At 45.3% G+C, this 27,930-nt stretch overlaps 1 protein-coding gene across 11 annotated transcripts in view; it reads left to right on the forward strand.

Annotated features, from left to right (window-relative positions):
- The window catches only part of cfap61 (cilia and flagella associated protein 61), a 383,529-nt gene that overhangs the window by 253,966 nt on the left and 101,633 nt on the right, over window positions 1–27,930 (forward strand). For 8 of the 11 annotated variants that reach the window (XM_085981775.1, XM_085981777.1, XM_085981776.1 and 5 more), the window contains one exon: window positions 15,428–15,720. The exons of 2 other annotated variants lie outside the window; for them this stretch is intronic. In XM_085981775.1, coding sequence (XP_085837901.1) covers window positions 15,428–15,720 — 293 coding nt within the window. Of the gene's footprint in view, window positions 1–2,412; window positions 2,632–15,427; window positions 15,721–27,930 lie in introns of those variants that run through there. One more of the 11 variants, XM_085981783.1, reaches the window with a different exon arrangement.

The following is a 27,930-nucleotide window of genomic DNA, read 5'->3' on the forward strand; positions in this document are numbered from 1 at the left end:
TGTTTCTGCCGGGACCTTCAAATGTGGAATCAGCTAGCCAGATGGAGTTTGTGAACTCTGGGTGGGTGGGGGAGGGCATAGATGTTCAAAGTCCTGCTGGTTGTGGAAAAGGCTGCAAATTTGTTGGATCCAGGTTTATGGGTAAGTTGTGATTTTCTTTGTCATTTTTTTAATGTTTCTTATATGAGAAATGTTATTTTTAGGGGTATTTAGTGGAGAGGATGAGGTACTATCATATAATTACATACAATTTACAGCACAGAAACAGGCCATTTGGCTCAACTGGTTTATGCTCCACCCGATCCTCCTCCCACCCCTCTTCATCTCACCCTATCAGCATATCCTTTTATTCCTTTCTCCCTCATATACTTAATTAGCTTCCCCTTATATGCATCTATGCTCTTCTCAACTACTCCATGTGGTAACTATTTCCACGTTCTAACCACTCCCTGGGTAAAGAAGTTTCTCCTGAATTCCTTATTGTATTTATTTGTGACTATCTTATATTTATGGCCTATAGTTTTGGACTCCTCCACAAGCGGAAACATATTCTCTACATCTACCCTATCAAGCCCCATAATGGCTGTATCTTAAAAACTATATTTTGGTGGACTTTGGTTGAAGAAAAAATTGAAATTAGGAAGAAAAGTTTTTTGTAACATGACTGGAAAATAATTAAAGTAGAAAATAGCCAATTGCCAGTGATAAGAAAATTGACCAATGGCTCGATGTAAATATTCAACATACAACAGACTTGAGGCACATAACAGACACAAGGGGGGAAAAATTCACTTGTTTGCGCCTTAAGAGGGTGCTAATGGGGCACAAAGCAACTAGCGCCCGGACGCAGCAATGTTTGCGCTGCTCGCGAAATTAACTAGACATATTGTGGCGGCACTAAACACTACTGCCACGATCTCCTGCGCTAGCAGATCGTGACGACAGTCGAGTGCGCAACGCCCCGGTAGCGCCCCGGACCGGATATTGATTGGCGCCCCCTGTCTTACCGCCTGCCGCTAGCAACAACAGGTTGAGGGGAGCGTTTTGCAGTCAGAAAGGGACTGGGGAGCACTATTTAAAGGCGACCGCTTCCTGCCTTTTTTTGTTGGTGACATTTTTGCACCACGCATTCTGAGAGAGAGAGAGAGATTTCTGGAGAGATTCAACGCTGTGTTAAGGAGTTTTGGGTACTGAGCAGCACTTTGCAGGTTCATTTTGATTTGCCCTTCTTTGCCTCGCCAGTGCTCTGAGGTTAGCGCCTCGCTCCTCGGCCTTTGCACCTTAAGACAGGTGTGAAGCACCTGATTTAGTGCTCCAATCACCTCCAGGGGCGATAAAAGCCAAGTTTGCCGTCGGAGGCGATAATTAGCGCCAGGTGCTAAACTTTGCGCCCGGCCGATAATGGCGCCCCAAACGGGGCGATACTGAATTTTTCCCCCAAGACATTTTAAGATGTGCTCTATTTTCTGGCAGCCAGTATGATGTAATTAAGTATAATTAAGTTTAATGACATTTTACTTCATCTAGCTTTTTCTCCCAACTCTGCAGAATTTATTTGGCATTTTAGGCATAGTACCTTGTTTTCCAAAAGCTTCATATATTTTAATTAACTGTAATTTGCAGTGTTGTTTAGAGTGGATATACTGAAGAATACACATGTAAGCCCATTTAATTATGTAATTAACTGTTAATTTAATTATCAAAGATATATTGTAATTACCTTATATTCATTTGAAAAATTCAAATGATTCTCCTTAATTAGGAGACTAAGAAGGAAGATACATTTTCAATGCTTACACAAATCCAAGTCTGGCAATGAATGTAATTTAATTCTTATAATTGGTCCTCATATTAGCCACATATGAATAACTTAAATACAATCTGCCAGGTTCCTTTTGGATTAATGTAATGTGCCTACAGTCTTAGTCAGGAAAGCATTTTAAGAAAACCTGTTAATGTTTGCAGGATCTTTTATTTTAGAACTTTGACACATCGAATTACACTATTAAGCGTTTATAGTACACTGATTGTCACTTATGACATGGCAATTGCCGGCACTACTCTCTGCTTGTTGATAGATTACTGTTGTTAATCAACTGGATTATTGAACAGAAATCTAACATTTGACTTCCTGATCCTTGTCCTGTCTTATATTATTAGTCATATTGATTATTACAGATACTAGCAGATCTCATGTTGCATTGTTCTTAGTGAATCGCAGGATACGCTATTTTATAATGGCAGGAACATTCCACCATATAACACACAATGTATTATAATATAGTTAATATACTGAAGCATTGCTTACAGACAAAAATAATTATTTCTCTTCCTGTAACTGTTTTCTCACTCTCTAATTCCTTTTGCTAACTTTCTCTCTTTCCTTGGTCTCTTTTTTTGCCCTCTCTCCAGCTGTCACATACTTTTTCCATTGTGATGTCTAGCATAAGAGAGATTGATTGGGGAAGGGCCGAACCTGGCAGTAACTGTGTGGTATGTAATGTGCGCGGTTGGAGTATGGGAACACTTGGGGTTGTAGTCTTCACCTGGGAGCACATTGTGGGTGACTGGGCCCTAGCATTATCCATGGGTGTGGGGGTGCTGAGGCATGGGAATACTCGCGGGGTAGGCTATAAGGCTTTGGGAGTAGTCATGTGGTGGGTTGTGAGGCTTGGGAAGACTGGGAGAAAGGGGACTGGTGCCTGGAAGAAGAGGGAGCACTCAAGTGATAATCTGAATACTGGGAGGGCTTAAGTTGGATCTTCCAGAACCTGACAGCGACGCTATGGCTCATGGGCAGTCAGGTTGGGAACTAAATGCTGGACTGTGGGATCAGCTGGAACAGAGTTGGGTTGACTGAGGGGTTGGACTGTGGGATTAGTTGGGACATGGAGTCAGGTGGGAAGGAGTATGGAATTACTGGGGTACGTGCACATAAGCAGATCTGGGTTAAGAAAGCACTGTGGAGGAAGCAGAGAGTCCGAGTGGATTTGGAAACCATAAGGGGAGTAATGGAAGCAACCCAAGATATATGGCCAGGTATTGTGCATAGGCGCTTCTCACAATTACAAGTTTAGGACTGGGGTGGCCAGTCCTGCGAGTAGAGCACAGATGCTGCCAGAGAGTACAATAGAGATGCCATAGCAGATGGCAACAATGTTGAGAATCAGATGTATTGAGCAAGGATGTAAGAGAAGGCACAGAACATTCAACACAAGAGGCTGTGAAGATATGTTTAGATGGGAACTGGGCCAGAGAGTGGGGAGCACAATTGAAGTGTGGTCACCACACCTTTTGGGAATGGTCGGGGTGGGTATACATAATTTTGTTGGAGCAACATCTTAGGAAGCTCTGGAGCAAAATATTTAGTTTTTATGTTTTCAAGTGCGCCCTCATTTGCAGCACACTCAAGCAAAGTACCCATTCTTGACACTAAATATCACCAAAAACAAATTCGGACTTTCTCAGTCTTTTTTGGGTTGAGCCTCATCAAAAAACTCTCGTGGGGAGACGGAGGGGGGACACTTCTGTTTAGCTATCACTCCATTTACACAACATGGTAACGTAACTGTTGTGTATGTACCTTTAAGAGAATAACTGGTCTCAGACTGCAGTACCGGCAGTGACCATCCCTGTATAAAAGGCGCTAGAGAGCCTCTGTTTTGTTAGATTCGTTATGGACTTCCACCAGTAAACATCTCTTTGTTTCTCTCCTGCTAGTCCGTGTCTCAATCATTCACGGACTTAACACTGGCGACGAGTTAGAAACGAACTTACCTGCAACTCAGCAGCAGCTCCGACGACGTGTTGAAGGTCGGAGCCAGAAGAAAAAAAAAGAAAAAAAATAGGCCATTGAAACTCGAGAAACGGGCGTCGACCGTCAATCATCGATTTCAAAACTTGCAGGAGAGACTGTCCAGAGCCAGGCTGGGTTCTTCGGTCCGTGGTTTCCCAGCTAATCGGGCTGGTGGCAGGTAGTGCTCTGATCCTTCCTGGGCTGCGGCGGGCTGAGGCTCGATCGGGTGGCCTTTCAACGGGGCTGGGCAGCGAGTCGGGAAGCAAGGAGAGAGAGGGTGGAGCATACAGGGCGCGGCCGGTGTTTCGAAGCTGGGCAGCGTTCGGACCTCAGAAGAGGGAGGGAAGTGTCCCAGAGGGTTCGCTCCACGACGGGAAAATAATAAAAGAAAAAGAATACGCGCAAGAAACCGTGGAAAGCAGCGCTAACAACAGCGGGGAAGAAGGAAAAGCGCGGGAGGCGCCATTTTGTTAAATCGGAGAAGAAGGCAAAGCGCGGGAGGCGCCATTTTAGATTTGCAAGATGCCGAAGACTGGCTGTATCACTGCTTTTGATAATACATTAGAGGACTGGACCACGTATGTGGAAAGAGTCGAGGTATATTTCGAGGCAAACGATATAGCGGAGGGGAAAAAGGCATCGGTATTGTTAAACTTAATGGGCGCTAGAACGTACGGCCTATTGCGGGACTTGATTACTCCAGCCAAACCGAAGGCGAAGAGTTTTAACGAAATTGTTGCTGTTCTACAGGAGCACTTAAACCCTGCACCGCTGTTGATAGCAGAAAGATTTAAATTCCACAGGAGAACTCAGCACAAAGATGAGAGCAATGCTGAGTATCTTACGGAACTATGCAAGCTATCAAAGCACTGCCAGTTCAGAGCAGGACTGGCAGATACCCTACGGGACAAATTTGTCTGTGGACTCCTGAGTGAAGGAACACAGAAGAAGTTACTCGCAGAAAAAGAGCTGACGCTAGATAAGGCTTTCAGCGTGGCAATATCGTATGAAGCAGCAGCCAGGGGAGCTGCAGAAATTCAACAAAAACCACAGGAATACGGCACCCACGAAATGACACGGGGATTTGCAAAATGTTATCGCTGCGGCAGAACTAACCATGACCAGAAGGACTGCTGGTCCAAAGACAAAATATGCAGACAATGCGGAAAGATTGGACACATTGCACGAGTTTGTAGGTCTGGGAAGAAGACCAGCGACAACAAAAAGGCTACTAAGGAACCGTACAAGAAAGTACAAAAGATGACGGACAGTAGTTCCGAAGACCAGATGAGCGATAGTGAATCCGGAAACAGAAGACTAAGCTGTCTCAAACTTCACAATGTAATCGCAAAAGAGGATCACCGAACCATTTGGGTCACTCTCACGATAGCAGGGTCCCAAGTTAAAATGGAATTGGATACAGGATCAGCGCTAACCGTCATGAATCGACGAGACTACGAGCGGCTATTTTCACACATACCCTTGAGATAGACATCCATCATCTTGACGACGTATACGGGGCTAAAAGTATACCCCAGAGGAAAAATAAGGGTGCCTGTCGAATACAATGGCAAGAAAATACGGAAATTGTATCTCTACATACTGCCAAATGGTGGACCACCGTTATTGGGACGGGAATGGATCAGGAAGATAAACTTAGATTGGCATTCCATTCATGCAATGGCGGTGGACGGTAAAAAAGATGAAGACGTCACTCCTGGACGATTGTCAACAATCTTAGCTAACGCCAAAGAGGTATTTCAACAAGAACTAGGCACGCTTAAAGGCGTAACCGCCTCGATAAAAATAGAAGAGAATGCAGTTCCCAAGTTTTTCAAAGCGAGACCGGTACCATATGCAATTCGCCCAGCCGTCGAGGCAGAGCTGGAGAATCTGGAGAAGGCGGGTGTGTTGTCTAAGGTCGACTGGAGCGAGTGGGCGACACCCATCGTTCCTGTCATGAAGAAAACGTTAACCAATAAGTCCGGAGAGCCAAGGAAGATTCGCATCTGTGGGGATTTCAAGCTGACGGTGAACCCTGTCCTTCGCACAGTACAATATCCTCTTCCAAGGATAGAAGACATCTTCGCCTCGCTGTCTGGAGGGAAGCGTTTTACAAAAATTGACCTAGCACAAGCATATTTGCAGATGGAGGTTGAAGAGTCCTCTAGGAAGTATCTCACGATAAACACTCACAAAGGTCTTTACCAGTATCATCGCTTGGTATTCGGAGTAGCATCGGCTCCGGCGATATGGCAAAGAGCGATCGAACAAGTCCTGCAAGGGATTCCGGGGACTCAGTGTTACTTGGACGACATCCTTGTGACAGGTGAAGATGACAGTGAACACCTTAACAACCTAGAACAGGTGCTCACTAGACTACGGGAACATGGGCTGCGAGCCAACCGCCCCAAGTGCGAATTTTTTAAGAAACAGATATATTGTGGCCACGTGATTGATGAAGAGGGGTTACATAAGTCCCCTGACAAAATTGAAGCGGTTGTTAAGGCCCCAGCGCCTGAAAATGTGTCGCAGCTGAGGTCATTCCTCGGGTTGGTGAATTACTATCATAAGTTTTTGCCAAATTTGTTGACAATTCTGCACCCACTGAACGCCCTGCTACGAACGGGGGTAGCATGGAAATGGAGCGATGATTGTAAGCGTGCTTTTCAGAAGAGTAAGGACTTAATCACTTCAAAGGAAGCATTGGCTCACTACAACCCAGCACTGCCAATCAGGCTGGCGTGTGATGCGTCTCCCTACGGCATTGGGGCGGTACTGTCACATAAATTCCTTGATGGTTCGGAGAGGCCGATAGCTTTTGCGTCACGCTCGTTAACTTCTGCCGAGCGTAACTACGCCCAGATTGACAGAGAGGCCCTCAGCCTAGTGTGGGGGGTGAAGAAGTTCAATCACTATCTGCACGGTCAAAAATTTACTCTACTAACCGATCATCAACCTCTTGTCTCCATTTTCAACCCTCAGAAGGGCGTACCGATAATGACAGCACAACGGCTGCAGAGGTGGTCCCTTTTCCTAGGGGCACACCAATATGACATCGAGTACAAAGGAACTAAACAGCATGGAAATGCTGATGGATTGTCACGTCTACCGTTGCCGACGGTGGAAGAAGAAGACCTTGCAGTGGATCCAATGGAGTTATTCCACTCGACCATAGTCGAATGTCTCCCTGTGACGAATGCAAACATAGAAAAGGAAACACGGAATGACCCGACACTATCACGGGTCTATGATTTAACGGTGAAGGGATGGTCAGCACATGGCGAACCACTGCTGCCAGCATTCTCGCCGAGAAGAGAACAGCTGTCCGTGTGCAGAGGAACCTTGATGTGTGGATCCAAAGTAGTAATTCCACCTAAGTTGACGGATAGAGTGCTCAATGAGCTTCATGAGGGTCATCTGGGTGGGGTAAAAATGAAGAGCTTAGCCAGAGCATTTGTGTGGTGGCCGGGAATCGATAGAGAAATCGAAGAGATGACCAAGAGCTGTGCAGGATGCCAGAAGGTCCAAAACGCCCCACCACAAGCTCCTCTGCATCCATGGGAGTGGCCCTCATCTCCATGGCAAAGGGTGCACATTGATTTTGCTGGTCCCTTCATGGACTCGATGTTTTTAATTGCGGTGGATGCACATTCAAAGTGGCCAGAGGTAATAAAAATGTCCTCAACCACCACGGAAAAAACTATCACAGTTTTACGAACCATATTCGCCAGGAATGGGCTGCCTGAACAGATTTGCTCTGACAATGGACCACAGTTTGTGTCTGAAGAGTTCCGGAGGTTCTTAAAGAACAATGGTGTTAAGCATTACACATCTGCCCCATATCATCCAGCCACTAATGGATTGGCCGAGAGGTTTGTCCAAACATTCAAGAAGGCTATCAAGGCAATGTGTAATGAAGATATACCCCTACAACACAAGGTGGACAACTTCTTGTTTGCCTACCGGAATGCGACACATGCGGTTACCAACCAAACTCCAGCCATGATGTTCTTCAATCGAAGACTACGATGCCGCTTGGATTTGGTTAAGCCAAACGTCCGAAGAGATGTGGAGAACAGGCAGTTTCAGAATATGAATGAAAGGCCGACCAGGAGTTTTAAGATAGGTCAACCAGTTTTGGCCCGGGACTACCGCACTGAGAAATGGCAGCCAGGAACGATTTGTACACGACAAGGACCTCTCATGTATACCGTGGACGTTGGGGAGAGCATTGTAAGATGACATGCTGACCAGATTCTAGAGTCACTGGAAAACGTCAACTCCACACCACGATCTGATACACCTGGTAATGAAATCGACGTTCCAATTGCAGCTACCGCAGACCCGGTAATATTGGAAGCAGATGAACCAAACAATGACATTGATTCCGACTCAACATTGCCAGAAGAACCTGATACCCCAAAGAGGCGTTATCCAGACAGAATCAGGAAGTCTCCTCAAAGACTGAACTTATGATTGCTGAAACTTAACCAATGTATCTAGCAACAGTAATTGTGATTGTAATTCGTTATCATTAGTTGTTAAATGAATGTTATGTACTGTTTATCTAAAAGGGGAGGAATTGTTGTGTATGTACCTTTAAGAGAATAACTGGTCTCAGACTGCAGTGTCTCAGACCACCCCTGTATAAAAGGCGCTAGAGAGCGTTTGTTTTGTTAGATTCGTTATGGACTTCCACCAGTAAACATCTCTTTGTTTCTCTCCTGCTAGTCCGTGTCTCAATCATTCACGGACTTAACAGTAACCAAAGTTATATGACTGTTGGTCCCACCAACTTACCGCTGCTTTGACATCCGATACGATTTTCAGGCGGATTTGAATCCTGGTGACCAGAGCTCCTGTCTGAAACAGGTGGGAGGCTCATGAATACATGCAAATAGGTGTCAAGTGACATTAATTTAGACCCCAATACCATTTTCATCTCTGCCAGTCTGACAAACATCACTTTTTGCTCCCGCCCACCAACCATGGGTGGTACAAATCAAGAGAAGGCCATTTCCAGTGATATATTTGAAGCAACCATTTGCTGCTCTTAGATAAAGCTGTGTAGAGTTTGGGGAGACATTTTCTTGCAGTAGCTTGTGTTTTTTCTTCACTATTAGTGATTTGAAAGTGCTTGTAGTTGTTGATTTAGGTTACTAACTGTTAAGGGGCTTCTGGCATTGTACATCTTTCTTGATGGGGATCCTTCTACTATCGCACTCTGGGAAGAGGAGGAACTGGAGCAGGATTACGGAGCAAATAGAGTTGTGGCTAGAGGTGTAGCTAATAGAAGGAGGTGTGCTCCGACAGAGTTTATAGGCCTAGGCTCTCATAAGGAAGCTTTGATTCTCTAGGGGTATTGTGACAGAGTTGTAACACATTATGTAAGAAGATCTGTAGCCAACTACCAAAACTAGCAGTGCACTGCCTGTTGCAGTCTAGGTCACAGCAGCCCTGAACTTTTTTGCCTCTGGCTCCTTCCAGCCTCCCACAGGACGCATCAGCAACATCAGTCAGTCTGCAGTCCATGCTTGCATTAAGCAGGTGACTGACTCCTTTTTTGCTAGAACAAACACATTCATAACTTTCCCTATGGACATCTGGAAGCAGCAGGATAGGGCTCAAGGGATTGTGCAGTTTGCAGGATTTTCCCAAGTCCAGGGCGTCAGTGACTGCACACATTTTGCTCTGTGAGCTCCTTCACATGATGCCACTGTCTTCATGAATCTCAAGGGCTTCTACTTCATTAATATGCAACTGGTGTATGATGACCAGCAACGCATCATGCAAGTCTCTGCCTGCTTTCCTGGCAGCTGCCACAGTGCTTTTATATTATAGCAATTATCCATCCTTCATTCTTTGCCCTGCACAGCAAGTGAGAGGCTGGCAGCTTGCAGACGAGGGCTTTTCTGTGCACACTTGGCTCATGACTCATCTGCAGAACTCCACTACAATACAGCCCATAAAGAGTGTCCCATATGATTGTGGTTGTATAAACGGCACCTTGCATTTATATAGCACCTTTAAAAGTAGAAAAATGTCCCAAGGCATTTCACAGGAGCATAATTAGATAAAGATAATTGAGACCAAACCAAAGAAGGAGACAGGTCAGCTGACCAAAAGCTTGGCCAAAGAGGTAAGTTTTAAGGAGCATCTTAAAGGAGGAGAGGTGGAGAGATCTAGGAAGAGAATTCCTGAGCTTGGGATCTAGATAGCTGAAGGCACAACTGCCAATGGTTGGGTGACGGAAGTCGGCGTTGCACAAGAGGCCAGAATTGGAGGAACACAGAGTTCTCGGAGGGTTGTAGTCTATACTGTATAACTTTGGGGACAAACACATGGAGCCACCATTGGAGGAGTTCCTTCAGCATGACGAGGGAGAGGACACTGAGGAAATACATAATGGCGAGGAAATGGGAGGGGTCCAAAAAGAGTCCCTGCAGCCAGAGCTCTTTGGCAGCAGCTTACTAAAGAGTACTTAAGCTGAAACAATCCCTGCTCCCTGTATTATCATATCCAACATATCTCCCAGTCATTCTACTGTCAAATAAATAGCACCAGCCCAAAGACTAATATTGATATTTAGGTCAACTAACATTGCAGGATCACCAGCTGCTACAGGAACACGCTGCACACAAAAATTCCAAAAAGTGTTATGATTTTACAGGGTGACAGAAATGCCTACACAAATTTAGGAGCTGGAGCCTGAGAGCCCAGCTGCAGACTGCAGCAATTCGACATCTGCCAAAGCATTCTAGGCCATCTGGCTTCTAAGATCAGGGTGGGAATTGGATCAGGGGGTCATGAGGGTCCAGATGTGTTGTCATCATGAGGGATGGCATCATGTTCCATTCCATTGCAAGACTGCCATTACTACCGGGCTGAAGCTCAGCACCTCTACTGAGCTGCAAGAGAGATAACATGCCATCCAATTGAAGTCCTTATGCATTCGATCTCCCAGCCTGTCCAAGGTACATAAGATGGTTGAGCACTTGGCATGCATAGCCCAATATGAGCATCGCTGAGAGATGTTGGCTGGAATTTCCCGGGGGGTCAGCGGGCATGATCGGTGATAGGTCGGGTGGGAAAGTGTTTTTTTTTTGACAGCGAGTCGGAAACCCATTGTCAACCCGCCACCACGCACCTTTCCCAATGCCTGGTCTGTCAGCACTAAGCAGACTCAATGGGCAGCAGTGGGCGACCCAATTAAAGTCATGAGCATCTAGTTGACAGATGCTTAACAGGCTTTTTTAACTTACCTTTTCACTTTAACTTCATGGCCATGGGAACCACGCTGTTCAGGGACCACGGCTGTCAACCTGAGGTGGGAGGTCAGTGGCCATTGCTCCAACTGATTACTTGACAGCTTCAAATGTACAGTAAAAGCTCCCACCTCACATCATCACTTTCCTCAGCCACAAGCTGTATCTCAGTCCATTTCCAGCACAGATTCTGCAGGTTTTCCACTTTCCAGTCTCCATCCAATATCACCTCATTGGAAGAACTCTCTCACCATTGACAGAATGCTCTGTCATCTCTACTTCACCTGCCATCTATTCCATCAACATGGGTGCCCTTTATACTGTCTCACCTTGGTCCTTAGAATCGCACCACGATCAGACCCAACACCAGCAGCACCAGGGACACCAGCAGCACCAACAACAACACCAACCTTCTCTGCAATCACCCGAGCACATTGCTGCCTGGGAGGCCAGGGATGGCCTCACCATGGCCAGATTTACTTCACTTGATGCTGTACATCCTGGCTGCCACATGATGCGCCAGGTTGGCATCACCCCACATCAACACCATAAAGCATCCCTACAATGTCCAAGTAATTCCTTTCACACTCACCACCATTGTGGGGGGTACCGTTATGTCTCACCATTCACTGCAACTCACTAAGCCACTTCCAAACGTGCACACAAATCTGTCCAAGAACAGAAAGTGTTGAAAATAAAGGTTTCAATGTTTGACAGCACATTAACAGAAACTTTACATGGACATTGGATAAAACACCCATGTGGCTACCCTTGTGTGTTATTAGTTGGTATGATTGCACTAGGATGAGGGTGAGTGTGAGAGGTGGCTAGTGAGATGGGGTTGTGATAATGTAGATAGAGAGGGATGGGTGGAGGTGCAAGGTAAGTTGGTGTGAGTAAGGATGTAGGGTAGGGAAGGCAGAGTGATGGGGATGTGATGAGAGGCACATCAGGATGAGGTTGAGTGTGGCTTTGTACTAACATTTCGTGATCTAATGAGATAATTGAAAGGTTTGCGCCACTGCACCCAGGTCCTCCTGACCACATCCCTGCTTGTGCCCTCCTGTGCAGTGTGCAACCAGGCTGTGTTGGTCTCCTGGGGAGGTGTCTTCCGTCCATCAGAAGGGAAGAGGACCTCCCTGTGTGCTCTGACTCCCTTTATAAGCATATGAAGGGAGTCATGGGAGAACCTAGGTGCAGCCCTGCACCTATGTGCAGTGATTGTCAGTGTTTGCAGCACTTCAATGCTGTAGAACACTGACAGCACAAATGTCAAAATAAAGGCGACCGTGGTCACTTTAAGGGAACCGGCTGATGATGCGTCATGAAATCACGTCACCAGACCCGCTTCCTCTAATTGGACCAGCAAACGTGCTGGGCGGGCTTAACAAGCCCTATCAACGGAAAGTCATTTCACAAAGTGGGATGGAGTCAGCAGTGGGATTGGGACCCGCAACTGACGTCGCCCACCATGGACCAGCCGACCTCGTGGCCCTTATTATTGATATCTCAGACTCCTGTGGGGGATGATCAGCTCCAGCTTCCACACTCTACATGGTTAACTGCAAAATGTTGATGCTACGTTGAGAACCCCACACATGTTGGTAGTGGACTCCGCCATACTATGCACCATGTTCTGTAATCTCCCTCGCAGGCAGTCCAATGCATTCAGCAAATGCTTGTGCACAGAAATCATCTTTCTTTTAAAGGCTGGGCCCCTAAAGTCTGCATCTCTGTCATCTTCAGCAGAGCTAGGACATGAGCTGGCCCTCCAGTGAGCTCTTTCCTCGGTCACCCTTGCCACCTTCACCTGTCCTACTCCTACTTGTGCTCAATAAATTCGGTATCTAAGTCACACGGGGTGCCAACTTCTGTGCTGGTGCTCGGCAGGATAAAAGCAAGTGATGGTGCTTCTTCTGGAGGGTTATCCGACTGGAGCAATTGAGTCAACTGATTGACCTAGAAAAAGTAGAGAGAGACAAGGGTTAAGATGTGGTTGCAAGGGTGAGCACTAAGATTAGTGGCAGGAGCAATGCACCACCAGGTTGTCATACTCAGTGTGTGACTGTGTGAGTGTGTAATTGGGAGAGTTAATTAGAAAGAGAAAAGGAGGGAAAGATGCCCATATACACCCTGCTGTGCATGGCCTCCAGCCTTGACATCTCCGATGCTGCCTTTACCAATAATGTTGATGGCAGCTTTTTCCATCGGTGTCAGTATGTGAAGAGTGGCAGGACCTCCTCCTGTGCTGGTTGCTTCTATGCTGCTGCGTGCCAGCTTCTCCTGCATGGAAAGTAAAGTGGGTTAATATGTTCCCTGGGCAAGGCTTTTCAACATTGACGAGGCAGATTACCATAGTGTACACGATGACAGGAAGAAATGAGGAAGAAGTAGCAGTGAGGGCAGAAACAGCTTTTGAGAGTGAGTGCAAGCTGAAAGGTAATGCAGTAATGTCTTCCCTGATGACTTATGTAGAGCCATGAGACGTGGGGATGGGAAAAAATGATAGTGCTGAGGCAAAGGTAGCGTCATTGACGGGCTGTGAGATGTGAAGGGGAGTCTTAACTTGGCACTACAAGTGACATCATTAAATTTCTTATGGCACTGTAGCCAGGTTGTATCAATCAGGTTTCCCATCAGCCATCCATGGAGAAGAGGACTTCCATCCTGACTTTAACTAGCTCTACCAACATATCCACCACTGCATTGGAAAACCTTGGGGCCCTGCTGGGACATATGTTTGCTTACTGCTCCACAATGTTGCTTCTTTCTGTTTTTCAAAAAAATACACCCCCTTTCAAGCTGTTGAGCAGGCCTGTAAGAAGTGGCCGCATCACCTAATTTCCTGCCCCTCAATCAGTGAGTTGCCTGTAGGGAGTGCGTTTTGTGCTGGCAGCTTTCCTACTGCATACTAATGAGGGACAACCCAAAAAAAATCACATTGGTTCTCCACCGACTCCTCTGGATGGCTACTGTTCATGCACTGCCCACTCCCCGCTTGTTTGTCACTCACATGCAAATCGCCCATTACCTCTAATACCTTTCTGGTTAAGTATAGTAGTACCGGTCTGCAAAAAATCTCTTTCAACTGCTTCAATTCTTTCTCTCTCTCTTTCTTTCTTTATTTGCCTTCCCTCTCCACTTGTTTGCATCGCTCTCCTTTTTTTCTTTGCCCACACGCTCACTCTCTCTTGCTACTTCTCCACTTCTGTCTTTCCTTCTCCACTTTAGTTTCTCACTCTTCAGTCTCGATTTTAACTCTGGGTGGAAATGGTATGTGTGGGGACAGGGCGAGCGACAAGTCCACTGGCCCTCTGCAGCATGAGGTCCAGGAGATTTGAACTCCCGATCCTCATTTAAATGGAGCTTGTTGGAATCCCACCCAAACCCGGCCAGATCCACGACCTGGCCTGTGGTGGGAACGGGATTTCTGGTGGCTGAAGGCTGCCGCCAGGGACCCGAGGGAAATGCCCCCAGCACTAAGGTATGCTCTTGTGAGGGTGCTCCGACAGGGATTGCGGTTGAGAGGGGGTGGAGGAAATAAGGAAAGCCCTGGGCAGCGGAGGCCCAAGGTTTCCTTGTGGGGCCCAGAAGAGCACTTCTGCTCCTCCTAACCCACAAGGAAACCTAAAAAACTGTAAAACAACTTGCCTCACTGGGCCTCTTCTGGCCCTCGATGCAGCCCCAGCAGGTTTGGCCTGGCAGTTAAGGCACCAGTGCTCGCCTGCTCAAGCCTCGGGCTAAAATTGCAGTCGGAACCCAATGACATCACCGGGACGCAATCTGCATATTTAATGCAGGACCCTGCTCCCTTCTGGTCGGTGTCCTGTGTGCCTGCTGAAACAGCAAGTTAAAATCCAATCCCATGAAAAACAGTTGGATCCCATAGGGTAGGTCGCTGCCCTTATTTTAACTGCGCCCTTGCCTCTTTTCCTCCAAGCGAGAGGAGTTAAAATCAAAACCTTCACTTCTGTCTTTTGCCAACTTCTCCTCCACTTTGTCTCTTTCCTCCCCTCCTCTACTGTCTATTTCCCTCTGTTTCCAGATCTGTCTGTCTTCCTCCACTTTTTATCCTCTACTTCTGTCTGCCTGCCTGTCTTTGTTCTACTCCACTCCTCTCTGTCTCTCCTCCTTCACTTCTTTCTTCTCTCCTGCTTTATTTCACGCTCTTCTTTACTTCTTGCATTCAGGGCACACACACCATACAGCACTGTCTATGTATTCCTCAGTATGTTATCTTATTTTTGCTGGGTGACACTGTGTATTTCAAAATATCTCAAAATAAGAAGGTAATTTTATTACCGCTTAAGCTTATATTCCAAAAAACTTCAATGTATCCATTATAATTATTGCTCTTTTCCAGGCAATATCGTTGTATATGGGAGCACAATTGAGGCTTACATCACAGTGAATACTATCCTGTCTTTTGGAATTGATGGCTCTTTCATACATTTGGTGAAACCACCTACGAGTTCCAACATCAATTGTTTTAACAATTCAGTGATAGAAACTGCAGTAGAGGAAGCACTCAGGAATGCGAATGTTTCTGTGTATTCTAACTGTCTGCTTGCTCGGTGGAATGATGGGCAGATCCACGGTCGTATAACCCTTTCATCTTTCACCACTGATTCTCAACCATTAAGCATAAGATGTTCAGTAAGTTAAAAACCTTCCAAGTGAAGCCAGGATAATATTGCATCTAAAATGTCTGGGTGAACTCTTTGAATTTAGACAGCATCCAAGCTAGAACAAAGAATAGACATTGGCCTAGAAATTGAGGCACGCCCATATTTGAGTGTGTGGAAGGGGGGGACGCAGGGTATGTACCCTGCGCCTGAATGGTGAGGCCCAAAGTGCCCCTGGTGTTGGGCCTCAGGCCTCATTATAATGGAGCTGGCGGGACAGGACATTTAGGACTGAGATGAGGAGAAATTTCTTCACTCAGAGGGTGGTGAGGCTGTGGAATTCTCTACCACAGAAGGCTGTGGAGGCCAAGTCACTGAATATATTTAAGAAGGAGATAGATAGATTTCTAGACACAAAAAGCATCAAGGGGTATGGGGAGAGAGCAGGAAGAAGGAGGAAGGTATTGAGAAAGAGGATCAGCCATGATCATATTGAATGGCGGAGCAGGCTCGAAAGGCCGAATGGCCTACTCCTGCTACTATTTTTCTATGTTTCTATGAAGCGCAACAGCCCGCTGGTGAAGAGCACTGCAAGATCGGGCTGCTGCTAGCGTCTCAGCGGCTCTCGGGTAAATGGGTTGGGAGTCGGATCAGTGTCGGGCTTACGGTCTGGGATTAGTGCCGGGTCTGGGAATCATGGGAGCCGGGGATTGTGGGAGCCAAGCAGGGGTAGGATCGGGGGAGGTTCAGGGGTTGGGAGAGGAGGCAGGGGAGGAATTGGTGGTCAGGCAAGGAGGCCAGGGAGGAGGATTGGGGGTCAGGAAAGGAGGCTGGGGGGAGGGGATTAGGGGTCAGGAAAATGGGAATGAAAAAAAAGAAAGACTTGCATTTATATAGTGCCTTTCACGATCACCGGACGTCCCAAAGCGCTTTACAGCCAATGAAGTACTTTTTTGAAGTGTAGTCACTGTTGTAATGTAGGAAATGCAGCAGCCAATTTGCACACAGCAAGCTCCCACAAACAACAATGTGATAATGACCAGATAATATGTTTTTTTTATGTTGATCGAGGGCTAAATATTGGTCAGGACACTGGGGCTAACTCCTTGCTCGTCTTTGAAATAGTGCCGTGGGATCTTTTACGTCCACCTGAGAGAACAGACGGGGCCTCGGTTTAACGTCTCATCTGAAAGATGGCACCTCCGACAGTGCAGCACTCCCTCAGCACTGGAGTGTCAGCCTAGATTTTTGTGCTCAAGCCGCTGGAGTTGGACTCGAACCCACAACCTTCTGACTCAAAGGCGAGGGTGCTACCCACTGAGCCACTGGCTGACAGTGGGGAGGATCGGGGGTCAGGAGAGGAGGCCAGGGGGGAGCGGCGGTGATCAGGTTGGTTTAATGTGGGGTCAGGAGTAGCACTCCTGCTCCTCTAGGCTCTACATTCAGGTATGAAAATGTAAAAAAAACTTAACTTGTAGGTCATAGGTGTTCCTAATGTCTGGGTTACAGGAATTTTTTTAACATTTCTCAGAGCAATTAACACTTTATTTTAATGGTACAGTAAAGCTTGAACTAGCATCAAGTTACCTGATGAACTGGTCATTACTCTAATTTCTGTATGTGGCATCTTCCTTTGTGCAGTATTGTCAATGCATTTGCCTACATTAAAATAACTACTGCACTTCAAAGTAATTCACTGTCCATGCATCACTTTGGGAGGTATCTCAGAAACTTGATGAGGTGCTACATAGATACAGGTCATCCTGTTTTATTTTAAGTCAAAGTTTGCTAATGTAGCTGTGGAGTGTACAATATCAGTATAATATAATGGCTCGGCAACAATTGTAAAATGCCTAAATAATCAACTGCGCGCTGCTAATATGGTAAACTTTGTAATAGTGTGCCACAATCAATTTTTTAGTGAGACAAGACAGCCCCATATTCTATAGAACTGCAGGAGAACCATTACTGTTTATACAGAGATCTACTGATGCTGTATTTCACCTTGCTCTAGCCTAAACCTGAAATAATTTTAAGACCTCTCATTTACATTGCAGCATGTAGCAAAATGGCTAGCAGACTAATTCGCAAGTATAGTCCATTGGTCCATATACTGAAGTACTGGAGAAAAAAATGTCTCAATTCGCTTCAGACGCACTAGGCATATTAGCCCTGATTTTATCCTTGAGGTTAGCACCACCTCCTGCGCAGTCAAATGGGCCAATAGTGTGATTAGCCAGATGGTGAAATAGCAGGTGAGACAGCAACTCTTAAAAGGATTGATGTTCACCATTAAAGAGTAGGGGAGTGTTTGTTATCTTAAAGTGGCTGCAGAAGGATCGTCATTGTGAGGACAGGGCATTGTAAGACTTTGTGATAACAGCGTGTACAATGAGGGCAATGGGTAAGACGCCCTCAAATTTCGAACTCGAACCAAACCCGCCCTCTTCCAGTTTTAACGGAGGCGGGACGGGACGGGGGGCGGGTGACCAATCCCCTCTCAGGAGGCGGTTAGTCATTGAAAGCTTTTAAGGAAGCTGTGTGCCTCCATTTTTACAAGCGTTCTATTTTTAACTCATGTTAGCTGGGTTTCCCTGGCCTCGGGAATCCCAGCAGGTAAAAGGAGGTGAGAAGGGCTGTATCCATAAGTTAAGTACCTTTACAGCACTGCTTGTGGGCCATGAGGAGCAGGAGTGTTTTCTCCAGGCCCAACAAGTTTACCTGTAAACCTCCCCACCAGCCGACCGCCACCCCCCCCCCCCCCGCTGCACCTGTCTGACCCCTCCCACCTCCACGACCACCGATTTTTTTTTCCACTCCCCCGTCCATGCTCTACCCTGCCCACAACCACCATCTTTCCCCCCCCCGCGCGATCTCTCACTCACCCCTCTCCCCTGCCTCCCCGTAACCACTAGACCTACCTGCTACTCCGCTGTGTCCTTCTGTTGCAGGCTTTGCAGCCCGACAGGCGGCCAGCCTGTCAATCAGGCTGGCTGTCGGGCAGGAAATCTGGAGGGAAAATTAAAACATGCCCTGCAGCTTTAACCCATACTTCCGAGATTCTCGCTTCTAACTCCTCTGCCCCCCACCCCCACCCCTCGGTAAATATTGGGGCCAAAGACTTCAATCTTCCCAGTGTTTTAACTAGAGGTAATTACAATCCATCCAAGATTAGATGTCATAGAAGCAGTCTGTCAACTCATAGGCAGTGGAAGGTCAAAAGGGATGATGAATAGGTAAAACTGGATGTTATTAGCATACATGTGGAAGCTGACCCAGTGTCTGCGGATGATGTCTCGAAGAGGCAGCATGTACATCGAGGAAGTAGAGGGACGAAGAATAGATCCTTGGGGGTCTCCAGAGGCAATGTTGCTTTCTTCCTTTCCCTGCCCCCTTCATAGTCACCCTTGTGCAATATATAATTTTCCCAGCCATGAGAACAAACTGGAAACCAAAGAACCATGAAAGTTTCCAGTAGGAGGTCATTTGACTAGCTCCTTTGCTAGAGCAGTCCAAAATTAATTCCACTGCCATCCTGTCTCCCCATGCCCGTGTATTTTCCTCTACTTCAAATATTTATCAACTTTTCCCTTAAAAGTTGCAATGGTCTTTGCGTGAGCAACTCCATGTGGCAATGCAATCCACACTGTAACAAATCTCTACAAAAAGAAATTTATCCTAACCTCTCCTCACTGGGTGACAATTTTAACTTAATGAACCTTTGCTGCTGACTCTCCAAGCAGAGGTAATGATCTTTACCTAGTCACCCTATCAAAGCCTTTCATAATTTAAAAAACCTCTATTAAATATACTCCTGGCTTTTTTTGCTTCAATGGAAATTGTGATAATATCTCAAGTCTCAACTCAGAAATATAATTTCTCATCTCTGATACCATCTTGGTAAATCTATAGCTTTAATGTTCTTTCTATCTGTCTCTGGCACAGACATGATGGGTCGAATGGCCTCCTGTGCCATAAATTTTTATGATTCTATGATTCTGTTATAGAGCACCCAAAACTGCACACAGTAGTCTTGACTGTGGCCTAACAATTGTGAAGATTTATCATTAATCTATACCTGTATTTATAAAATCCCAAATGCCTTTTTATGGCTTTATCTACCTGCACTCACACTTTCAAAGAATTATGTATTTGTACTCCTAGATCTGTGTTTAACCACACCCTTTAGCATCTTTTCTGTAAATATATATTCCTATTCCTTGCTTTTCCCTGTCAAAATATATTACTACATATTTATCCACATAATATTGCATCACCTACCTGTCTGCCCATTCCACGAACCTGTCAGTGTCCTCCTGAAGTATTTTACAATCTACCTTGTTGTTTGCCAAACCCCCTACTTTTGTGTAGTCAGCAAATCTCACTATCATGTTCTCCATAACTGAGTGCAAAAATAACTGGAGAAGGGAAGTGTATCCAGTACTGACCTTTGGGCTACAACATTTCCAACCCTTTTCTAATCCAAACAATACCCATTAATCCTTCAACCAACTTTCTACCCGTGCTACTACATTTGCTTTTGTATACCATACACCTGAATCTTTGTAGTAAGCCTCCTCTGAAACACCTTATTGAATGCCTTCTGAAAATCTATATACACTATATTTATTCTATTCCTTTATTTATCTGATCATCTTTAAAAAAATTACATTTGTCAAAGATAAGATGCTGTTTAACAAATCTGTGCTGGCTATCCTTGATAATTCTTTGCATTTCTAAATGCTTGTTCATTTTATCTTGAAAAATTCACTCTCTCAGTTCTCCACAACTGGCATTAGATTAACTGGTCTATAGTTACCTGGTTTATCCTTCTCGCTCTTATTGAACAGAGGTGTTATGTTGGCTGTTTTGCCAGCTCCGTGGTACAATTTGCATATTCAATGAGGATTTAAAAATTGTGGCCAGCATCTCTAAGTTCCTTCAACAGTCTCAGGGACATGACCTCAGGGCTTGCTGACTTACCACCTGGAGTTCTATTAAATTTTTCAGAGCCTAAACCTCCTCAATTGTTATCTCTTTAACAATTGGTCCATGCCCTCTTCTAACACATCTACATTCATATCTCCACTATTGTTGGTAAAAACCAATGCAAAATAGTTATTAATATCCATATCATATCATCATTCATGACAGCTAAATTTTACTCTTCATCCTTGAGTGGTGCCAAACCTCTGTTTATATATGTTTATAAAAGGTACTATATTTATTATATACTTCCATTTTGTTTCAGTTTAGTTTTAATCTCTATTTATCCACGTAACTATACTTTGATGCACCCCCTTTTCACCTTACAAGGAACTCTATCCATCTCAAATTTGAAGTTTTCCCACTGCTGATCTGTCACCTGTTTACTAACGTTTCTACTCCGTTAAGTTGGGCCAGATCCCTGCTTATCTCACTGAACTATGCCTTTTCCTAGTTCGGTACTCCTATCTTTGACTTTTCATTATCCTTTTCTATTTTCACATTGAGATCAAAATTTCCCTATTGTTCTCCTACTACCACATTAATTATTTGCACTATTTCATCTCCCAGAAATAAATCCAGTGATCCTTGTTGGACTAGAAACATACTGATTTATGAAGAAGGCTTGGGTGCCATCTAAAAAGCATTCCCACTTTGACTACATATATTGCCTTTTTCTCAGTCTATCTTGGAATAGCTAAAGTCACCCAATATTATGGCCCTGTTGTTCTTTCGTATCTTCTCTGACTGTCTGCAAGTCTCCCCCTCTATCTCATCCTGTTGGGGGTTTTCTCTTTGCCCCAATCATCGTGTAATATGCTTTTTCCAACTGTCAGTAACTGTCTTTGTTCTGCCAGACGTCTCCTTTATTACATCAGCCAGCTAGTCAGTTAAGCCGCTAATCTAACTTTTAACCCCTTCAGTCCCCCCTTTTGGCTCTTGGTGTTAGCCCAAGATGACCAACTAACTTCACCTGCCCATGCTCCTCGCCCCATCACCGCTGGCCAGGCAGGTGGTTGGATTTGCACGGGTGTGGCTACTTAAACTACCTCTAACATTCCCTGCTTCTCTCCCAATCTATACTGTGTTTTAACAACGGTTTTAGCAATGGTTCGTTTACAGCTTCGTTTACATCGAGTACAATACTCAAACATAAGTATGATGACAATTAGCAACTGCACCACCACCAATACACGAGATGCAATTCTGATCCAGGGGTGAATGTCCACCCTAATACCCCAGTCCCAAAGTGTCCGCCACCATGAGGCATCTTCCAGCTTGGCCTCCACATCCTTCCCCAGTTGTTTGACCTCTTGTTCAATTCGATGGTACTGCTTAATTATTGCCCTAGCCTCTTTCCTTAGTTCCAGCAGGTGTTCTGATAGTTTCGGGATGTCCTTCCCCTCGAGTACATATTCGAGCATGCTGTCCTTCAGGTCCTCAGTTGGACTCACCCGTTTTTCGCAGGGTGACCGTGGTAGGTTATGGTTGCATGTCCGATCGTTGTTGGGGCTCGGGGGCGGAAGCAGAGACTTGAGCTGGTCACTGGGCACTGGATGTTACCATACTGGTATTGAAATTCACTGGTGGTCACACAGTATTCTCCTTTTCCTCAGTGTGCTGCTCGCGTTGGCTCATGGCGGGCGCTGGAAATTTCAAGGGTACAGTTTAAGGTGGTGCTGAAGCCGCACATGGCTCCTGGCCCCGTCCCCACGGATGTGGGCAGACTATGTTACTCCCCCTTTCTCTGCATCCCTCTAGCGAGATCCCTGTCCAGAATTAACCTTTAAGAACATAAGAAATAGGAGCAGGAGTAGGCCAATCGGCCCCTTGAGCCTGCTCCGCCATTCAATAAGATCATGGCTGATCTGATCCTAACCGCCAATCTACTATCACAGAACCATCTCCTGAATCTAACAGAATTAGACACACGAAATAGGAGCAGGATCAGGCTACACGGCCCCTGGGCCCACTCCGCTACCCACAGGGCCATATCCGATCCGAACCTAGACTCATGTCCAAATTCCTGCCCGCTCCCCGTAACCCTTAATTCCCTTTACATCTAGGAAACTGTCTATTTCTGTTTTAAATTTATGTAATGATGTAGCTTCTACAGCTTTTTGGGGCAGCATATTCCATGGACCTACCACCCTCTGAGTGAAGTAGTTCCTCCTCATCTCAGTTTTGAAAGAGCAGCCTCTTATTCTAAGACTATGCCCCCTAGTTCTAGTTTCACCCATCATCGGGAACATCCTCCCCGCATCCACCCGATCCAACCCCTTCACAATCTTATATGTTTCAATAAGATCGCCTCTCATTCTTCTGAACTCCAATGAGTAGAGTCCCAATCTACTCAACCTCTCCTCATATGTCCATCCCCTCATCCCCGGGATTAACCGAGTGAACCTTCTTTGTACTGACTCCAGAGCAAGTATATATTTTCTTAAGTATGGACACCAAAACTGTATGCAGTATTCCAGGTGCGGTCTCACCAATACCTTGTACAACTGAAGCAATACCTCCCTATTTTTATATTCTATCCCCCTAGCAATGAAAGCCAACATTCCATTGGCCTTCTTAATCACTTGCTGCACCTGCATACTAACCTTTTGAATTTCGTGCACCAGGACCCCTAGATCCCTTTGTGCTTCTGTACTTTCCGGTTTCTTGCCATTAAGATAATAACTTACTCTACGATTTTTCCTGCCAAAGTGCATAACCTCACACTTTCCAGTATTGTATTTCATCTGCCAAATCTCTGCCCACTTACTTAGCCTGTCTATGTCCCCTTGCAGATTTTTTATGTCCTCCTCACTCACTACTTTCCCTCCCATCTTAGTATCATCTGCAAACTTTGATATGCTACACTCGGTCCCCTCCTCCAAATCGTTAATATAGATTGTAAAGAGTTGGGGACCCAGCACTGACCCCTGCGGAACACCACTAGTCACTGATTGCCTCTCTGAGAATGAACCATTTATCCCAACTCTCTGTCTTCTGTTAGATAGCCAATCCTCTATCCATGCCAGAATATTACCCCCAATCCCGTGATTTTTTATCTTAAGCAATAATCTTTTGTGTGGCACCTTGTCAAATGCCTTTTGGAAGTCTAAATACACTACGTCCACTGGTTCCCCTTTATCCACCCTATATGTTACTTCCTCAAAGAACTCCAGCAAATTTGTCAAACATGACTTCCCCTTCATAAAACCATGCTGACTTTGTCCTATTAAATTATGATTATCCAAATGTCCTGTTACTGTCTCCTTAATAATGGACTCCAAAATTTTACCTACCACAGATGTTAGGCTAACCGGTCTATAGTTTCCAGCCTTCTGTCTACTGCCCTTTTTAAATAAGGGTGTTACATTAGCAGTTTTCCAGTCTGCCGGGACCTTTGCTGAGTCCAGGGAGTTTTGGAAAATTATTACTAATGCATCCACAATCCCTACCGCCACTTCCCTCAAGACCCTAGGATGTAAGCCATCAGGTCCAGGTGATTTATCCACCTTGAGTCCCATTATTTTACCAAGTACCACTTCCTTAGTGATTTTGATCGTGTTTAGCTCCTCCCCCCCTATAGCCCCCTGTTTGTCCAGTGTTGGGATATTCTTAGTGTCCTCTACTGTAAAGACTGATACAAAATATTCATTCAGTGTTTTTGCCATCTCCATATTTCCCACCATTAATTTCCCGGTCTCATCCTCTAAGGGACCAACATTTACTTTAGCCACCCTTTTTCTTTTTATATAACTATAAAAACTCTTACTATCTGTTTTTATATTTTTTGCTAATTTACTTTCATAATCTATCTTCCCTTTCTTAATCAATCTTTTTGTTATTTTTTGCTGTCTTTTAAAGTTTTCCCAATCCTCTATCCTCCCACTAGATTTGGCTACCTTATATGCCCTTGTTTTTAGTCGAATACTATCCTTAATTTCTTTACTTAGCCACAGATGGCTGTCTTTTCTTTTACACCCTTTTCTTCTCAGTGGAATATATTTTTTTGGAAGTTGTAAAATAACTCCTTAAATGTACACCACTGATCAAGTATCGTCTTACCCTTTAATCTATTTTCCCAATCCACTCTACTCAATTCCGCTCTCATACTCTCATAGTCTCCTTTATTCAAGCTTAGCACGCTTGTTTGAGATCCAACCTTCTCACCCTCTAATTGAATATGGAATTCAACCATGTTATGGTCACTCATTCCAAGGGGATCCTTTACTAGGATATTTTTAATTAATCCTGTCTCGTTACACAGGACCAGATCGAAGGTTGCTTGCCCCCTGGTCGGTTCAGTTACATACTGCTCAAGAAATCCATCCCTAATACACTCAATGAACTCATCCTCAAGGCAGCCCTGCCCAATTTGATTTGTCCAATTAATATGATAGTTCAAATCCCCCATAATTATAGATGTTCCCTTATTACAAGCCTCAACTATTTCCTGATTGATACTCCGTCCAACAGAGTTGCAACTGTTTGGAGGCCTATAGACTATGCCCACTAGTGTTTTTTTCCCCTTATTATTCCTTATCTCCACCCAAACTCTTTCATTATCCTGATCTTTGGACCCAATATCATTTCTCTGTATCATCTTTCTGGGTTGCATAACTGGGTGCATGGTGGTATCTGAGCCAATTGCCATCTCTTATGATCCCGACATTCTCTACCTCGTAGAGGGGCTTGGATTCCCATTCCTGCAGACTGGGTACAGCTAATACCATTCCTTTCAGCCTCAGGTGAGTGGTAACACAATGTTTAGTTGTCGGGTAGACCCTTATGGCTTTGTAGGGTGCACGAAGAGCAATTGCCGCTCTCTGGCACCCAGTCTTGCATTGCGCTATCCGTAATCCAATCCGGCACATCTCCATTGCGGAGCTGTGCTAGATTATGTCGCACCTCCCCCACTAGCCATGCACCGTAGGCCACGCACATTTGCTCCCTAGAGGCCTGATTGGTTTTATTATGCAGGGTGGCGGTGACGTGGTTAAATGTATGGGCATGGTTTTCCAAAACTTGCATGGACTCTAATAGGGTTTTAGCCAAGTCGTCTCCGGTCTGTCCCTGTTGTCCCTCCAACTTATTTGCCTTTAACATGAGGTCCCTTAGTTTGGATGTTAGATGACTCACTTTGCTATCGATTTCCGCTGTATCCAGGGAATTAACTGTGCATGTCCCTGCACTGTAAGCAGTGGCTATGTTATCTACCAGGTTCCTCTTGCGGCGAGATAGGCTCAACCGCATGCGTCCCGCAGAGGCCCGGAGGGCATCAGTAACTGTCATGTCGAGGAGCCGATGGTAAAACGACCTTGTACACCACTTGCACCATTTGAGTAACCCCATCTGGCTAATATTGAGGACAACCGAAACTATCTCATGGTGTACATTCTCAAATAAGCGCCTATCAGAATCCCAGATCACGAGCCCCCCTTGGGGTCCCGAGCTAGGCTTCGGACACCTCAAGAGTTCCTCTGTAGTCAAAGTGGTGGGCTTCGGGGCTGCTGTTACTGGGGTGGTCAGTGTGGTTGTGGTGGTGGGGGTATCTCGGGGGTTCAGCTTCCAACACCAATCATCAGAGTTAGTGCACTTGGAGGTTGGGCATATTTTCCACCCTCCTTCCTGCTGGGGTACCCCGGACATCTGAGTGAAATCCTTCCCACATCTTATTTGCATAGTTCCTCCCTGTATGCATGTCAATGTATCATCACTCTTCTTCCCAAAGCATACCGTGCTCATGTTGTACATTTAACAACCATCCCTGTGTTACCCCTATCCACTGTATCGCCTGGCTTGTTGTCAGCATTGGCCTTTGAGAGTGACGCCTTTAAGGTTCTATTCATTCTCTCTACCATTCCTGAGCTCTGTGGATGGTATGGTATGTGGAACCTCTGCTTGACCCCCAGTAGGGTACATGTCTGCTTGATTACCTTGCCTGTCAAGTGTGTCCCCTGATCTGAATTAGCAATCTTGTTGGGACGGAGCGATCATAATATGATAGAATTCTTCATTAAGATGGAGAGTGAAGTAGTTGACTCAGAGAGGGGGAAAATAGAGAGTAAGCTGGCAGGGAACATAAAAACTGACTGTAAAAACTTTTATAGATATGTGAAGAGAAAAAGATTGGTGAAGTCAAGCGTAGGTCCCTTGCAGTCAGAATCAGGGGAATTTATAATGGGGAACAAAGAAATGGAGGACCAATTAAATACATACTTTCATTCTGTCTTCACAAAGGAGGACACAAATAACCTCCCAGAGATGTCGGGGAACATAGGGTCTAATGAGAGGGAGGAACTGAATGAAATCAGTATTTGTAGGGAAATGGTGTTAGGGAAATTGACGGGATTGAAGGCCGATAAATCCCCAGGGCCTGATAATCTACATCCTAGGGCACTTAAGGAAGTGGCCCTAGAAATAGTAGATGCATTGCTGGGCATCTTCTAAAATTCTATAGACTCTGGAACAGTTCCCATCGATTGGAGGGTAGCTAATGTTACCCCACTGTTCAAAAAAGGTGGTAGAGAGAAAACGGGGATTTATAGACCGGTAAGCCTGACATTGGTAGTGGGGAAAATGCTAGAGTCCATTATAAAAGATGTAATAGCAGAGCACTTGGAAAAAAGTGACAGTATCAGACAAAGTCAACATGGATTTACAAAAGGTAAATCGTGCTTGACTAATCTACTGGAATTTTTTGAGGATGTAACTGGTAGAATAGATAAGGGAGAACCAGTGGATGTGGTGTATTTTGACTTTCAGAAGGCTTTCGATAAGGTCCCTCATAAGAGATTAGCGTGTAAAGTTAAGGCACATGGGATTGGGGGCAAGATACTGACTTGGATAGAGAACTGGTTGGCAGACAAGAAGCAAAGAGTTGTCGTGGAGCATATAGGTACCAACGATATAGGTAAAGAACGGGATGAGGTCCTAAAAGCTGAATATAGTCAGTTTGGAGGTAAATTTAAAAAATAGGACTTCAAAGGTAGTAATCTCAGGATTGCTACCAGTGCCACGTGCTAGTCAGAGTAGAAATAGAAGGATACTTCAAATGAATACGTGGCTAGAGGAATGGTGCAAGGGGGAGGGATTCAAATTCCTGGGACATTGGAACCGGTTCTGGGGGAGGTGGGACCAGTACAAACTGGACGGTCTGCACCTGGGCAGGACCGGGACTGATGTCCTTGGGGGAGTGTTTGCTAGTGCTGTGGGGGAGGGTTTAAACTAAAATGGCAGGGGACTGGGAACCTGAGCA

This window comes from Somniosus microcephalus, chromosome 3, assembly GCF_052327205.1.
Source record: "Somniosus microcephalus isolate GS21.2 chromosome 3, FLI_Smic_1.0, whole genome shotgun sequence".
In the NCBI taxonomy this organism is placed as follows: domain Eukaryota; kingdom Metazoa; phylum Chordata; class Chondrichthyes; order Squaliformes; family Somniosidae; genus Somniosus; species Somniosus microcephalus.